Source organism: Mesoplodon densirostris, chromosome X (assembly GCF_025265405.1).
Source record: "Mesoplodon densirostris isolate mMesDen1 chromosome X, mMesDen1 primary haplotype, whole genome shotgun sequence".
Classification (NCBI taxonomy): domain Eukaryota; kingdom Metazoa; phylum Chordata; class Mammalia; order Artiodactyla; family Ziphiidae; genus Mesoplodon; species Mesoplodon densirostris.
In genome coordinates this window covers 49,419,649-49,436,784 of record NC_082681.1, presented here as the reverse complement: position 1 = coordinate 49,436,784, position 17,136 = coordinate 49,419,649, and the positions used below count along the sequence as shown (strand labels likewise).

At 41.7% G+C, this 17,136-nt stretch overlaps 1 protein-coding gene across 1 annotated transcript in view; it reads left to right on the top strand.

The window, feature by feature from the left end:
- Nucleotides 1-17,136, top strand: part of LOC132481570 (nuclear RNA export factor 2-like) — a 44,318-nt gene that overhangs the window by 15,148 nt on the left and 12,034 nt on the right. Inside the window, exon 17 of the mRNA XM_060086435.1 lies at nucleotides 1,318-1,333. Coding sequence (XP_059942418.1) covers nucleotides 1,318-1,333 — 16 coding nt within the window. The remainder of the gene's footprint in view (nucleotides 1-1,317; nucleotides 1,334-17,136) is intronic.

Sequence of the window (17,136 nt, the reverse complement as noted above, 5' to 3'; positions counted from 1 at the left end):
CTTGACAATGGGGAATATAAGGAACACTGAATTCCAAATGACACGAGGTTGTGAGACTCCATTATGTCACATCCATAGGATGGAATTCTAGTCAGGCAGCAAAAACGAGTTATAGTGACGACAAGGAGAAAGGATTTGTGGCCTATCAGATTAGCAGTAATTCACATTATTTCTAAAGTGTGCAGAAACAGGAATTTTCATATAGTATTGTTAGAAATATAAAATAGAGTTTGTTCAAATAAAATAGTTTTTTCATTGTTTTGAAAGAACACTTCAGGAACTTATAAAAATGCTTACTAAGATATCTGCATGTATATGAACAAGAATGTTAAGCACACTATAGTTTGTAGCAGAAAACGTGGTAAAGGAACTATATTTACATCACTAGTACTGGAAAAGTGATTTCTGGAGCATCCATATGATGCAACAACAGGTCAATATAAAAAAATAAGTGAAATTTTATTGTCAAGTAACTTAAAATGTTATCACAGAAATTCATTTACATAGAAATATGGTCACAATAAGTGCCAAGGTGGGTTACAGTGATCATAAGGGAGGGGGAAGGGTAAGCTGTGACAAAGTGAAAGAGCGGCATGGACATATATACACTACCAAACGTAAGGTAGATAGCTAGTGGGAAGCAGCCGCATAGCACAGGGAGATCAGCTCGGTGCTTTGTGACCGCCTGGAGGGGTGGGATAGGGAGGGTGGGAGGGAGACGCAAAAGGGAGGGGATATGGGAACATATGTATATGTATAACTGATCAAATTTGTTATAAAGTAAAAAATAAAAAAAATTGATAAAAAAAATAAAAAATAAATGACAGGGATCCAGATTTGCTTATATAGGTGTATAACCCTTTATCCAGAGGTCCTTAAAAAAACTCTTTCTGTTAAAACATAAAAAATAAAAATGGTCTTTCTGTTGAAATCACATAGAGCTTTCCATTCAGCATAGAAAGAAGCTGCACTTTCTGTCTAGATACCTCAGTATTCCTGTACCCGGAGTGTGCCCCTTTTCCACCCAGGCTTCCAGAAAGCTCTCTGGATTTAGGCCTTTCCTTCCCACCTTCTGGCTCAGCGATGTTCATGCTTCAGTTCAGTCCACTGTCACGAGTTGGCACCTTCGTACCTCGATGGTCAAACTTCTCCACAAAGACTTTCATTCAAAGAGCAAAAAAATTCCATCCTCTTCCTCAAAACCCAGCCCATGAACCTATGTATAGAATGTTTCTAGTTTTGTCTGAAAAACCTGTTAGGTGTAAAAGCAGAGGGTAAAAACATATACTCCGGGTCTTGAATACGAAGACGAAATAGCAGGTGGCAGTAGCGTGTTGGCAATGGTCGGCTGTTGAAGGGCTTTGCAGGACTGGTGGGAGGTGGAAGAGAGAATGGGGCTCCAGAGCGGGGTCTTGGCGGCTGTGTCCAGTGTCATGGACAGGGTATGACAGACACGGAGTGGGAAAAGTTCTGGACAGACTCTACGGGCTGGGTGGGGCTGGAGGGTGAACACCCTACTCTCTGGGAGGGTCACCCCATCTGCAGTGTGGACACTTCAACCTACACTTAGGAGGGAAGGAGATACCTCAATGAACTCGATGTTCTTTTCGGGTCAACAGCAGATGGGACTGCTCTAGTAATACATATAAATTTCACAAACATAATTAGTGTCTTAGTAAACAAAACATCCCAAGATCTTCTTATTCTTGGCGTCATGCGCTCATTTTCTTTGTAAAAGAAAAATGGAGGTGGAAGCCACCTGCTGGCCAGATCCAGGATTGCTGCTCTGAGGCTCTGACCAGGGAGCTTGGCAAAGGAGAGTGAGGACGAAGTTTGGGCTCTGGGTTAATGGTTTTAGCCAGTGTTTTCCGGAATTGTTCACTTGCTGGTGGCAATTTCTCTGTATCTACCATTTTTCTGCCATATCTAAATCTGAGATAGGAATCAAGCTCTGGTCTGATATGAAGATAAAGATTGTGACGTGGAGTGTACAAGCCATAGGACATATAGAAACACACACACACACATACACACAGTGTCAATTCAATTGTAAAATCTACTTTGTTCTTCTATAAAATTGAATGTAATGAATGTTTATAACGTGAAGAATGTATGTGCACACATATGTGCACTATCATCTTCATCGTCAAGAGGGATTTTTGGGTGAGTACCCATGGGGCCACAATGTCAGGGGAGTGTAAGAGGCTCACTTCTCAAGCCTTGGAAGCCCATTTTCTCAAAGGGAGGCTGCTCTGTGTCCTTTCCTTAGGGCAAGGGATGTAACTTCATTTGAATCCTGCCACTTATCTGAAGAGGTGCTGTCGGTTCTATGAGCCTCAGCTTTGTAGTCTGTGAAATGGGACTCAGGATCCTTTTGTCACACAGCCATCCCAAGGAGAAACTGAGAAAACCTGCCCAAAGTATATGGCATATTGTGGGACTTCAAGGGCTCTTTAAAAGTCAAGACTCAGTAGCAGGGCCTGGCTCAGCCTTAGGGCTAAGGCAGGCACTGTGGAAATGCGTTTTTCATTCTTTCTCCTAATGAGAATATACATATCTTTATGAAGGAAGCAAATCTCTCTCTGGTATGCCTTGAGTTCAAAGTTTTAAAGACAGATTTTGCCGTTCTACAGGCACTCATTTGTGTGTTAGAACGCCTGTGCATAATACTCATACATATGATTCCATGCACTTTTACCAGCTATGCAGGTGTTCTAACTATCACCACAAACAAGATCAAAAACTGTTTCATCACCACACGTTTCCCTCATGTTAGCCTTTATAGCCACACCCACCTTCTTCCTGATCCCACATCCCTAATCTCTGTCTAACACTATTATAATTTCCTAAATGTCATAGAAATGGAATCCTATAGTACATTACCTGTAGGAATGGATTTCTTTCACTCAGCATAACTCTCCTGAGATCCATCCAAGTTGTAAAGTGTGTCTATCGTCTGTTCCTTTTTATTGCTGAATAGGATTCCATGGTGTGAATGTACCACAGTTTGTTTAGCCATTCCCCTGTTGAAAGACATCGGGGCTATTTCCACTTTTTAACTATGGTGAGTAAAACTGTGATGAACTTCATGTAAAGGTTTTTGTGTAAACATAAATTTTCATTGCTCTGGGTAAATTGCCCAGAGTGCAACTGCTGTATCATATGGTAATTGCATGTATCTTTTGGAAAAACCTTCCAAATTGTTTTCCAGATGGCCTGTACCATTTTGCATTCCCTTTGGCAATGTATGAGTGACTCAGTTTATCCAGTGTTGCCTGCATTTGGTTTTGTCACTGTTTTTTTCAGCCATTCGGATAGGTGGGTTTAACATTTCATTGTACTTTAATTTGCATTTGCATGGCAGCTAAAGATGTTGAATAGCTTTTCCTAAGCCTATTTGCCCTCTGGTCATGTCTTTCATCCATTTTATAATTGGATTAAGAGGCAAGAAGTTACCTCTAGAGAGCTGCCCTGGCTCTGGCTAACAGGCAGAGTAAGAGAATGTGAGGCCCCTCGAGACTCACTTTTCTTGACAGGGAGGGCAGAAGTGGGGCTGAAGCTATTAAATGTTCCTCAAATTACGACTGAACTTGGATATAGAACAGGATTAAGAGGTGGGGGCATCTCTGGGTCCATCTGTGGAGATCTGGATAGGTCAGAAAAAGAAGGGGGACATGGGGGAGAGGAAGAACAGTGGAAGGAGGGAGATATGGGGGGATGCCTTCTAAATGATGCTAGATTCATCACTCTCAGCCTGCTCAATGGAGTGCAAAAAACTATTCTCCGAGACTTGTGGTTTTCAACTCTGGATATCCATTAGGATCCCCTGTAATGCTCAGATTCAACTAACTGAATCAGAGCGTCTAGGGATAAGCCCAGTCATCAGTATCTTCAAGGTTCACCTCAGTTGATTCTAATGAGCTGTCAAAATTGAAAACCTTATCTGATGGTGTATTAGTTTGCTATGGCTGCCCTAACAAGATACCACAGGCTGAGTAGCTTAAACAACACAAATTTATTTCTCACATTTTAAAGGTTGGAAGTTCAAGATCCAGGTGTCCACAGGTTTGGTTTCTTCTGAGACTCTCTCCTTGGCTTGCAAATGGCCTCCTTCTTAGTCCTTCTTCACATGGTTGTCCCTCTGTGCATACACACCCTGGTATCTCTTTATGTGTCCTAAACTCCTCTTATAAGGAAACCAATCATATAGGATTAGTGTCTATCCTAAGGGCCTCATTTTAATTTAATCACTTCTTTAAAGACCCTATCTTCAAACACAGCCACATTCTGAGGTACTGGTGGTTAAAGCTTCAACATATGAATTTGAGTAGGACACAGTTCAGTCCACAACAGATGGTATGAGAAATACCTTGGTGTGAGAAATTCATCTCCCTTTTAGCTACCTTCCTGGAACTACTATACAACACTTCTGCCATCACCTCATTAGGTAGGAGTTGGTCATATGACCATTCTTGCCTGCAAAGCAGGCTATAAATATGTTCTTTTACTGGAAACATTACTGTACCAAATAAATGTGGGATTCTTTTATTAAGAAAGAAGGAGAATTGGTATAGAACATATGCTACACTTTCATACCCAAGGCAGCTAGAAGCACTACCTCAATTATCATGTCCTTTCTACCCAGTTCTCCAACCACAGTTTTCATGGGTTCAAACAAAACTGCTGCTTCAGAGACACCTGAGCTCACTCTCCCATCCTCCCAAATCCCATGTCCCAGACTATGCCTGAGTCCTCACAACTTAGCGTGCTTAATCTACATCATTCACTCACTCATTCATTCATTCAACAAATATTTATTGGTTACCAATGATATGTGAAGCACTGTAATAGGCACTGAAGATAAATCAGAGAACCTGACAGACAGGGTCATGGTTCTCATGGAGCTCACATTCTACACGGGTTCATTCACTCAAGATTTAAAAGCCATTAAGAAAATAATATGGGAAAATGTGACAAAGAATGACTAGGGTGGGGAAGGCAAGGAAGGATTTTCTGAAGGTGTAACTTAGATTTAATATTCAGATAACAAGAAGTACACAGTCAGCAGTGGGAAGATATTGGAGCTGAGCCCTCGAGGCAGAGGGAAGAGCAAGACAAAAGGCCCTAAGATATGGGCAAGCTTGGCAGTTTTAGGGAACAGCTTGTATGCCAGTGTGTATTGGGAGGACAACGTTAGAAAATGAGGTGAGAATGGTAGGAGGGGCCCAATAACAGAAGGTCCTGTGGGCCATGGTAAGGACTCTGGCTTTTGATCTTATTATGATGGGTGCTTTCTGAAAGGAAGGGAAATTATTATTATAATCTACTTTATTAAAGCTCATTCTAAATGTTCCTTAGAGGACAGACTGAACTAGAGCAACTGTAAGATCAAGAGACAAGATTAGGAGTCTACGACATGCATGAGAGTGAGAGGTTACAGTCTCGTAGACCACAGTCGTAGCAATGGAAGGGGTGAGATGGGGTTTGAAATGACATGTATCTTGGAAGTACTGAACTTGTTGATGAAGTCCATGTTTGTGGTAAGGGATAGAGAGGAAGTAAGTGTGTCTCTTGGAATGTGGATTTTGGCAGCTGGGTTACGGTGGTTTTCTTCGCTGGGGAAATGAACGGGGGACCAGCTTCAGTGCAATGCCAGGAAACTGACAGTTCTGTTTTGACCATGTCGTTTGCGGAGCCTATGAAAAATCTGGGTGGGGAGCATGTGGGTGGATGTATAAGTCAGGAGATCCTGAGAATATTCTTGGCTGTGGCAAAAACAAAAAACAAACAAAAAACAAACAAAAAAAAACAAAAGAACAAGCATGCAAGAAAACAAACGAAAAACCCAACTGTACAGTTCAATCTGAAAATACAGGTTGATTCCACATATGAGCATGATGCAGGTCTAGATTCTGGAAGGGATACAATGACATAATAAAAACCTACTTCACTGAGTTATAATTTACGTTCAACAGAATGCATCAATCTTTTTTTTTTTTTTTTTCCGCTGTTCTGCACGGCTTGCAGGATCCTAATTCCCCAACTGGGGATCGAACCTGGGCCCCTTGCAGTGAGAGCACCGAGTCCTAACCACTGGACTTAGCTATAAGGCTAAGGCTCTGGCCTGCCAGGGGATACTAACTATTAGAGAAGGAACATGTATGTCTGGAATATAACTATCATTCACCCACCTATTCATTCATTCATGCACCTAGCGCATGTCAAGCTCTGTGCTAAGAAGGGAAGATAGGACCATGAAAAAATTCAGACAACGTCTCTGTCTTCCTGAAGATTAGGAGGCGAAATAGAGAACTGCAAGTGGCTCTGGTTGCTAAATAGTAAGGGAGGTATTTGGTGAGATAATTGGGCCCCCAAAAGGTCTAAGCCCAGTGCACAGATGCAACTCTTCCCCTTCTGCATGTCTCATAGACAATGCTGTGGCATGACCTAGAATATAGAGCTGTTAGAATAGAATGAGCCTGAACATGCTGTGCATAAATGGCTGAGGAAACAGCTTTCCAAACCTTCCACCCAGCAAACAGCCCTGATTATGTGCAGAAGTAGATCTCAATTTCACGTAATTCTCACAGTTGGAGTTGTATGACTAATTATTTTGTCTCTGTGGCTAATTAATAAGCTGAGGTTAAGAAGGGTCAAGTATCTTGGAAGAAAACAGCAGATCTACTGATAATAGGAAAGTGTTAGATTTTAAGCTGTGAGCTCTTAACTAGTGTGGATGACTCGTTCCCGTCCTTTAGGTCCAGGCTGAGGTAGTAGCAATGCAAGTTTCCCAGTCAAAGGCCTGGGATTCATTGGCCATTAGAGGATTTTAGGAACTGGAGAAGCTACAGGAAAATGAAAGCCTAACATGCCATCCTCCTGCCTGCTCCGCATCATTGCTCCTGCCTCTGCTCTCTTGTTTTCTATGATAACGTCATCTTAACATTAGGTTTTGTTATTGACTGAAGTGTGTTCTTCCAAAATTCATATCCTGAAGCCCTAATCACCAGTGCCTCAGAATGTGTCTGGATTTGGAGATAGGGCCTTTAAAAGGTGATTAAGTTAATTTAAGGCTGTTAGGGGATACCTTAATCCCATCTGACTGGTGTGCTTACAAGAAGAGGAGTTCAGGACACACAGAGAGACAGCAGAAGTGTGTATACACAGAGGGACAACCATGTGAAAAAGAAGCAAGAAGATGGCCCTCTTCAAGCCAAGGAGAGAGGCCTTAGAAGAAATCACCCGACTCACACCTTGATCTTGTACTTCCAGCCTCCAGAACTGTGAGAAACAAATTTCTGTTGTTAAGCCACTTATCTGTGGTATTTTTGTGTGGCAGTCTGAACAGTCTAATACAGGCATTATGAACGTGTTTCAGTAGGTTATGAAGCAGGTAGAGTAGACTGTCAGAAAGGATGAAAATAAAGTGATGGTAAAAAATACCAATGATCAGTAAAACTGAAAGGAATGTGGTTAATTTGTATTACTATCAGGCAAAATAGACATCAAGCAATTGCAACAAAGAAGGCTGCTATCAAACCATAAAAGAAAATGTATTAAGATTACAAATTCTGAACTTACATTCACCTAATAACATATCTTCAAAACAGATATAGCAGTAACAAAGTTACAAGTAACAGAAAGTAAAATCCACTTTTGTGTATACCATAAGGAAATATACTTGCTTATATAACTGAGAGCCCAGAGGTAGAGGAGACTTTAGGTTAGTTGATCCAGTGGCTCAAAGATATAAAGACTCAGGCCCAATCTTGAACCAATGACTGTGGCTAGGGACATAGGATTATTGTGTGAGATCTAGAGTAACTCTGGTCTCACCCTTGGAACTAGCAGTCAAATTCCCCCCAAACATGAGACTGTATGAGGGAGGAAATGCACTAATGAAAATCTGAGACCAGTTAGGAAGATGAGGAATGTATATTGCATAGGTAAACAAAAATGTCACCTTCAGGCCCCATTTGAAAGCACAATTATCAATATGAGCATAATACCCACAGTACTCAAGCTCAAACGGTTTTCAACTACTATGTCTTTCCAGGTAACAAATACTTCTACTCAGGAAATACCTACATTGAATTAGTGAATGGGTAGTTACAAAGCACTAGAGCTCTCATCCCTGCAGTAAGTTTAGGAAGAACCACAAAGGCATCCATGGTAGCATACTTAAATCTCATTTTCTTTCTCAAATTTTTGGCAGAGCTTTTTCTTTACTATCGTACTTTGATATTATTGTGTCAGGATAGTTTGGCTAGAAGGGAATGGATTCTTCATAGTTACAATTTTATCAAGTATTACCATTCTGTAAACATACAACACAGAGTTCATAAAGATATGAAAGATGAGAAGCAAGAAAATTGTCAACATTTATGATCAGCAACAATTTTCTTTAAAGAGCACCATTAAATTTCAATATGGAATATCTTTAAACGCTTCAAGCTGGGCTTCCCTGGTGGCGCAGTGGTTGAGATTCCGCCTGCCGGTGCAGGGGCACGGGATCGTGCCCCGGTCTAGGAAGATCCCACATGTCGCAGAGCGGCTGGGTCCGTCAGTCATGGCCGCTGAGCCGAAGCCTGTGCTCCGCAATGGGAGAGGCCACAACAGTGAGAGGTCCACGTACCGCAGGAAAAAAAAAAAAGCTTCAAGCTTTTAGAAGAAATTCACTCTTATAAAAATGTAATAACATTAAAGAACATCTTCTGTTAGTGTACATATTTGTAAATATGTAGAAAGGAATATTCCTCTGGGAACACTAGCCCAAGAACCACCACAGCCCTGCCTCCTGGCATACCAGGACCCAGCCCATACACCAACAGCCTGGCACCAGCTCTGGGACACATTGGACCCCTCAACCAGCTGCTCCTGGATCTGGCCCCACTCACCAGTGGGATGAAGCCAGCCTTGGGACACCCCAGACCCCATACCCAGCTATGTCAGGAACTGGCCCCACACACCAGCAAACTGACACTAGCTTCAGGACTCCGAGGCCCAGCAGTCAGAGACCCAGGAACCTGGCTGTGCCCACCAGCGAGACAACAATACCTCCAGGACTCTCTGGGCCACAGCCCCACCCACCAGCAGGCCAACCCCAGTTCCAAGACACCTTGGTCCCCACAGCCAACTGCCCTGGGATCCAGCCCCACTCAACAGTGGGCCAACACTAGCTTTTTGCCCCAAACCCGGCAGCCAGCCATGTGCAACTGGCCTTGCCCACCAGCAGGCTGACACTACATACAGGACCTCTAGCCCCACCACCACCCACTGCAGAGCCTAGAACCACCCACCAGTGGGCCAGCGCTAATCCTGGGACTTCTTGAGGCACTGCAGCCAGTAGCCTCATGAACCAGCCTCACTCGCCAGTGGTCACCAGCCTCTGCACAAGGCAGGGCCTGGCAACCCACTGGAACAGGGGCCAGCCACACCTACCACAGCATGCACAGTAGTGTGCTGTTCACAACAGAAGGACACACGCAGCCCTAACAGGGGGCACCCTTAGAGCATGTAGCTCTGGTGACCACAGGGGAGAGCTCGGCTGGGACACACAGGACGTCTCCTACAAAAAGCCACTTCTCTACGGTTGGGAAATATAGCCAACCTACCAGATACAGAGAAACAAAATAGAAAATTGGACAAAATGAGTCAACAGAGGAATCTATTCCAAACAAAGGAACACAATAAAACCCCAGAAGAAGAACCAAGTGAAGTGCAGATAGGAGATCTACCTGATAAAGAGTTCAGGGTAATGATCATAAAGATGTTCAAAGAACTCAGGAGAAGATTGGATGAACAGAGTGAGAAGTTTTTAACAAAGATTTCGAAAATATGAAGAAGAACCACACAGAGAAGAATACAATAACTGAAATGAAAAATACACTACACGGAATCAACAGTAAATGAAATGATGCAGAGGAATGGACGAGCAAGCTGGAAGATGGAGTAGAAGAAATAACTGAAGCAGAATAGAAGAAAGAAAGAAGAGAAAAAGAAATAGGGCAGTTTAAGAGACCTCTGGGACAACAGCAAGTGTACTAACATTTGCATTATAGGGGTCTGAGAAGGAGAAGAGAAAGAGAAAGAGAAAGGGGCAGAGAACATATGTGAAGACATGATAGCTGAAAACATCCCTAACCTGGGAAAGGAAAGAGATATCCAGGTTTAGTAAGCACAGAGAGTCCCAAACAGGGTCAAGCCAAAGGAGACCACACCAAGACACACTGTAGTTAGAATGGCAAAAATTAAAGATAAAGAGAGAATATTAAAAGCAGCAAGGGAAAAGCAACAAATAACATACAGGGGAACTCCCATAAGGCTATCAGAGCAACTGGAATGAATCCAACTGGATCACGGTGTATGATCCTTTTTAATGTAGTGTTGGATTCGGTTTGCTAATATGTGGTTGAGGATTTTTGCATCTATATTCTTCACAGATATTGGCCTGTAATTATCTTTTTTGATAGTGTCTTTGCTTTTGGTAGCAAGGTGATGGTGGCTTCATAGAATGAATTTGGGACTGTTCCCTCCTCTTCAACCTTTTGGGAGAGTTTGAGAAGTATAGGTATAAGTTCTATGTATGTTTGGTACAATTCACTGGTGAAGCTGTCTGGTACTGGACTTTTGTTTGCAGGGAGTTTTTGTTTTGTTTTAATTACAGATTCTATTTCACTTCTAGTGATTGGTCTGTTCAAATTATCTGTTTCTTCTTGACTCAAATTTGGCAGGCTGTATATTTCTAGAAACTTGTCCATTTCTTCTTGGTTGTCTAATTTTCTGGCCTATAACTGTTCATAATATTCTCTTATGTGTTTTGGTTTTTGTGATTTTATTTTTTTTTTGTATTTTTCTGGTATTAGTTGTTGCTTCTGTTTCATTTCTTATTTTGTTTATTTGGGCCCTTTCTCTTTTTTTCTTGGTGAGCCTGGCTAGAAGTTTGTCGATTTTGTTTGTCTTTTCAAAAATCTAGCCCTTGGTTTTATTGATCTTTTCTATTTTTACCTCTATTTTAATTATTTCCCTCTGATCTCTCCCAAAGAAGTGACTTTGGGAATTTTGTCGTTCTTCTTTTTCGAATTCTTTTTCTCTTTTTGTTTATTTGAGATTTTTCTTGTTCCCTGAGGAAGGCCTGAATCACTTTGTACTTCCCTCTGAGAATTGCTTTTGCTGCATCACATAGATTTTGGAAGGTTGTGTTTTCATTGTCATTTGTCTTGAAGTATTTCCTGATTTCTTCTTTGATTTCATCACTGACCCACTAGTTTTTTGGTAGCATGTTGTTCAGTCTCCATGTATTCGTTCTTTTCCCATTTTTCTTTCTGTGGTTGATTTCTAGTTTCATAACATTGTGGTAATAAAAGATGCTTGAAGTCATTTCTATCCTCTTAAATGTGTTGAGGTTTGTTTTCTGTCCTACTATGTGGCCTCTCCTAGAGAACGTGCCTTGCACGCTTGAAAAGAATGTGTATTCTGTTTATTGGGGGATGTAGTGTCCTGTAGGTAAAAATTAAGTCCAAGTGGTCTATTGTGTCATTTAGGGCCTCTGTTGCCGTACTGATTTTCTGTCTGGAAGATGTGTCCATTGTTGTCAGTGAGGGGTTAAAGTCTCCTAGTATTAGAGTATTCCTGTTAATTTCTCCCTTTATGTCTGTAAGTATTTGTTTTATATATTTAGGTGCTCCTATATTGGGTGTATATATGCTAACAAGTGTAATATTCTCTTCTTTATTGATCCCTTTATCATTACATAATGTCCTTCTTTGTCTTTATGGACTTTGTTTTAAGTCTATTTTGTCTGATATGTATATTGCTCACCCCGCTTTCTTGTTTTTTCGATTTGCATGAAATAGCTTTCCATCTCCTCACTTTCAATCTGTCTGTGTCTTGTGCCCTGAAGTGAGTCTCTTATAGGCAGCATATTGTAGGTTCTTGGGTTTTTTTTTTTTTATCCATTCAGCCACTCTGTCTTTTGATGGGAGCATTTAGTCCACTGATATTTAAAGTAATTATTGATAAGTATGTACTTACTGCCATTTTAAACCCTGTTTTCCAGTTGACTTTGTAGTTCTCTATATCTTTCACTTTTGCCATTTTAATTATGCTACGTCTTGCTGTCACTCTATTTGGGTTCTTCTTGTGTGGGACCCTCTGTGCTTCCTGTACCTGGATATCGGTTTTCTTCTTTAGGTTTGGGAAGTTTTCAGCCATAATTTCTTCAAATACATTTTCTATCCCCCTTTCTCTCTCCTCTTCTTCTGGTACCCCTTTTATGCATATGACTGTTCCCATTATGCATATGATTATGCATATTACGCATGCTTTATATTATCCTATAGATCTCATATGTTTTCTTCACTTTAAAAAAATTTGTCTTTCTGTCTGCTGTTCTCATTTGGTGATTTCCATTATTCTATCTTCCAGATCACTTATTTATTCTTCTGCTTTGGTTTGTCTGCTATTTATTGCTTTTAGTTTGTTTTTTATCTCAGCAATTGAATTGTCCACTTTGATTGATTTCTCTTTACAGTTTCTATTTCCTTGTTGCAGTGATCTGCATTTCTATCAATAATCTTCCTTAATTTATTTAGCCTTTTCCTTACCTCCTTTCTGAATCTGGGGTCTAGTAAAGTGGTGAGGTCTCCTTCATTATTTGTTCCTTCAGGGGATTTCTCTTGTTCTTTTTATTGGGAATAGTATCTCTGTTTTTCTTTCTACTTAACTTTCTTCGTCTCTGAATTTAGGACAGGCATGAATCTACTGTGTTCGTGAAGGGGTGTTTTTAGGTTGGAGGATCCCTCTGTAGACGGTATGAGTCCAATACTTTTGGTGCAAAGGCTGGTTTTGGTGTGGGTGCTTGCCACGTATTTCCTTAATGTGTGCTGGCCCTTCTTCCCTTGATAGGGTGTGTGCTTGAAGTTGTGTTGACCAGAGCCTGCACTGGTTCTTGGCTGGGGCCTCCTCTTTGCATTATGGCTGTCACAGCCCTGTTGGGGCTGGGGTCTGATTCCCAGCTGTTGGAGCAGAAGCCCTGAGGGTCAGGTTCAGTCAGGTTCCACTGCCCCTGAGCCCATGCCCTGATGCAAAGGAGGTGACCACTGAAGCTAATGAGGTCCGTGTGGTCACTGCAAACCTATGTGCCTCCAGTGCAGGCATCCATGGCTCTGCCCAGAAGCAGCCCATGGTTGCATCTCTTTCTCTGTTGTGTTCACCCCAGACCTAGTGCTGGGCTGTGGTGTGCAGTAGGCTGGTGCTGGGGGCCGGGGACCTGTGGCTGCAGGAATTGAGGTGGTTGTGCCACTGCCTGGAACCTGGGCTGCCTCTGTGTCAGACCTCTCCCAGGACCTGTCAGCTCCAGATCTGGCACCAAGCTATGGTGTAGAGTGAGCGGGGCCAGTGTGCTCCCACCCTGAAATGAACAACTGCATACTCCTGCCCAGCGCCCATCCAACCGAGATGCAGTGCCCAGCTGCTCTGCCTTTCCATGGCGCCATCTGGCGCACGTGCTGGCAAAGTCCACCATGGCCAGACCTGCCCCCACTGTGTGCACACTGACAATGGGCACTGTGGCAGGACCTGCCCCCACTATGTGCAGGCTGACAATGGGCTCCTTGGTTTGGCCCAGATCATACCCCAGGCCCTGCGGTCTGTCTCCACACATCTAGATCAAGTCCTCTCCCTGGACCTGTCTACCTAAGATTCAATGCTCAGCTGCTGTGTGCATCTGTGGCCCCACCACCTTGTGTGTGCTTTGGATTGGGGAGTGCAGCAAGGCAGCAGCGCCAGTGCCTGTCTCTCTCTGCCCTGATTGTTAGCAAGCCAGCATGCATGCACTCCTTGTGAGCAGAATTTAGGCTTTTCCAGCCCCTCCATCTCTCCCAGCGGCTTTTCCAGCAGGCAAGGGGGCTCCCCGGGACAAGGGTCTGCCTATGTGGACCTTTTCTCCTTTACAGATCTCCCCCAGGGGGGCCAGGACCGTCCTCATGCCTTTAAAATTTTTTTCTGTCCTTCCTGGATATGTAGAGATATTCCTTGCAGCTTTGGTTGTGTAGGAGATCTTCTGCCAGTTTCCAGTTGGTTTTCTGTGAGAACTGCCTCACATGTAGGGGTATTTTTAATGTGTTTGTGGGGAGAGGTGAGCTCCACATACTTCTACTCCACCATCTTGATCCCCCTCCCTATTTGGGAGACTTTGAATTGCATCAACGTGTCCCATATAAAAACAGATACACTAGACTAAAGTAGAATTTCAGAATCCAGTGATAGTTACCTATTGCAAGTGCCTGTCAGTTTTTAGAGAGCCCATGATATGGCAGGTTTTTCCAGATTTTGTGGGGGAAAAAAGGTAGAGCATCATGTACATTTTAGATGATCTTTGGACCCAAACAGGCTACATGAATTAGATAATTAAAACATCATCTGGTGATGTGATGAAAATGCAGAGTTCATTGATATGACTTAGTCCTCAAAGCCTGCTTCTATCCTAAAGAAAGCTGGCAAATGTCACTCATTTACATCATATGGGAACATATCAACCAGCAGTAGATGGCAGTGTGATATCGTTACAAGAAAACAATGTGGCTGTTTATGTAAAAACACATATCACAATACTTTCAAAGACTATAGTTAGAATTATTTGGGGATTGTGGCAAAAAAAATAGTTACAATGAGTGGATAATAAGAGCCAAGCTAGGACCACTTCAATTCTCCCTGTCTAATAATTTTTAAAGCCTGGAAACACACTTATTTAATTTTTAAATGGTCTTCACCCGGAAGGGATTTTCAGACTGTACCAGAGAATCATACCATCACAAATGACATAGTTTATGAGCAAAAACCGTGAAAGGGATCCCTGCCTTCTCGCCCCTTATCATCCTTTGGCCTCAAAAGAAGTTTTCACTGTGGATGTAATTTTCTGTTTCAACGCTGTGGTAGTCCCCAAGAATGAGCTCGTCACCTAGAGCTGTTAAAATTTACACTGGGCTGGGGGAAGGGAGCACACTGAGTACTCTGACAGGGAGCATTATCTACAATTGTTTCTCTTCTTTCCCATTGCTTGACACTGACAGTAAAGTCAATTCTAGTTAATTAACGAGCTTCTTAAAGGAACAAAGAAAAACATGTTTCGATTACCATTTCTATAAAAGTACAGCAATATCTGATAAGTTCTCTTGGATAATGGTACCAGATTAAGTCAATTTTACTTTGTGAAAGTAAATTCACTTAGGACCTCTACTTGAGTTGTACATATTTGTGTTTGAACCAAAAGCATTTGAGTATTTGTGTTTAATTTAGCAGCATCACAAATGTCTGCTATTCTCCTTTCCCATTTCTCTGTGTTAAACAAAGCCACTAGCACTGACCTCCAAAACGTCCACCCCAAAACAGAAATATAGAAGAAGTAAAAGCTGTTCCCAGTAAACCTTGCCAAACAACATTCAAGAAGAATAGCTTATCAGCCTGCCTCACCTAAACAGACACAGCGCCTGATATACGTGCAGTGCCTAAACGGCCTAGCTCACATAAGCTGTGTTCATACAGGTGTTTATCCATAGCCTTAGCGTCCCTTCCCCAATGTATGTAAGAAAGAGCTGACAGGCACCCACTGGTGTAACTAAATATATTTTTTAATCCTAAAATAGCTCCTGGTAATCATCGCAGGGCAAGAATAAATGATAGGACCACTAGTTCTGACAGGAGAATATCTGACCCTTCCCAAGAAAAGTTATAATTAGAACTCCAGCGTTTGCCTTTTGGTGAAAGAAGTTGACCTCAATCACCTTTAGTGGATTTGTCCATCACAGAAGCTACAGTTGGGACAGACATCAGGTCTTGATGGCAGATTCCATCCAGTGATTGTATACAGATGCTTCCTAAATCCATCTTGAGTTTTCATAACAGGCTCTATTGTAAACACGTGGCTCCATTTTCATTCCTTGCATTTACATGTGTCCCATAAATAATTTTCCAAAATTATCTAAGTAACACCAATGTGCCCAAACAGAGTCACTCCAAAAAATCACTACTGCATTCAATAGGCTTAGAACTACAAACAGTCTGTTATCCTTGGTAGTATATTCAAATTTAACCATGGTGCAAAATTTGGTCTGTTGTATTTTCTTCAGGTTATTTATGTAGCCATGCCACGTTGCAGGGTGCCAGCAAAATAATACCACTGCTTGTATAGCATTAAGTTTGCCTAAGCCAGCAAACGGGAAAGATCACATCAAACCTCTTTTGGATATACACACAGATCTTCAGTTTTCCACACAAATCAGCAAAAGAGGTGTTTGTAAAACTGCAATTAAAAAAAAACCGAAAACTCTATTGTATATTCTCCTTTCCCTTTCTCGGTCCTTTCTAGGAAGATGCAAACAAAATATAAGTGCAGTAATATCTAATTCAGATTCTGCTCACATTTAACTTTTGGAATTCCGTAAAGAGGCATAAAGTCTGCAATATTTCTCTTTGGAGAAAAAGAGCCATAAAGTCTGCAATGTTTATCTTTAGAGTGTTTAAAAATAAAAGAAGGAAATGTTTTCAACTAATGTCTAGCATTTTATACCACCTTTTATATACACATGTACTTCACTTATTAAGGATAAGTTTATATTTATACCTTAAAATGAATCCAAGGGCCTTAACTGGCTTCAGCTTTGATTAGTTCTAATTACTGGTAGTACTGGAAATTATTTAAATGGCACTTTAAAGAGGTCCTCTATGATCTCAACTTTTCAGTAACTGTGGATGGATTTCCAGTTCGTCAGAATAAGGAAGACTGATTTATTCTTAATTTTCTTTGGAGACTCTTGTGGGTGATCCAAACACAAAGTCTGGAGCCAGGGTGCCTGGGAGTAAATCCTGGTTTGGCACCTATAGGTTCAGTTACCTCTTAGGCAAGTGACTTAACACATCTGTACTTCCACTTTCTCATCTGTGAAAACTCGAATAATAATCATAGTACCTAGTTTATAGGATTGCCACTATTAAAGGAGTTGACGTTTTAAAGTGCATGACACATAGTAATAATTATATACATTTTTTTTCAAATTAACAGCTAAAATGCACTTACTGGCTTTGCTTTAATTTCTCTTAGACTTGCATGAAATTACGGCAACAGAGCTTACCTGTACC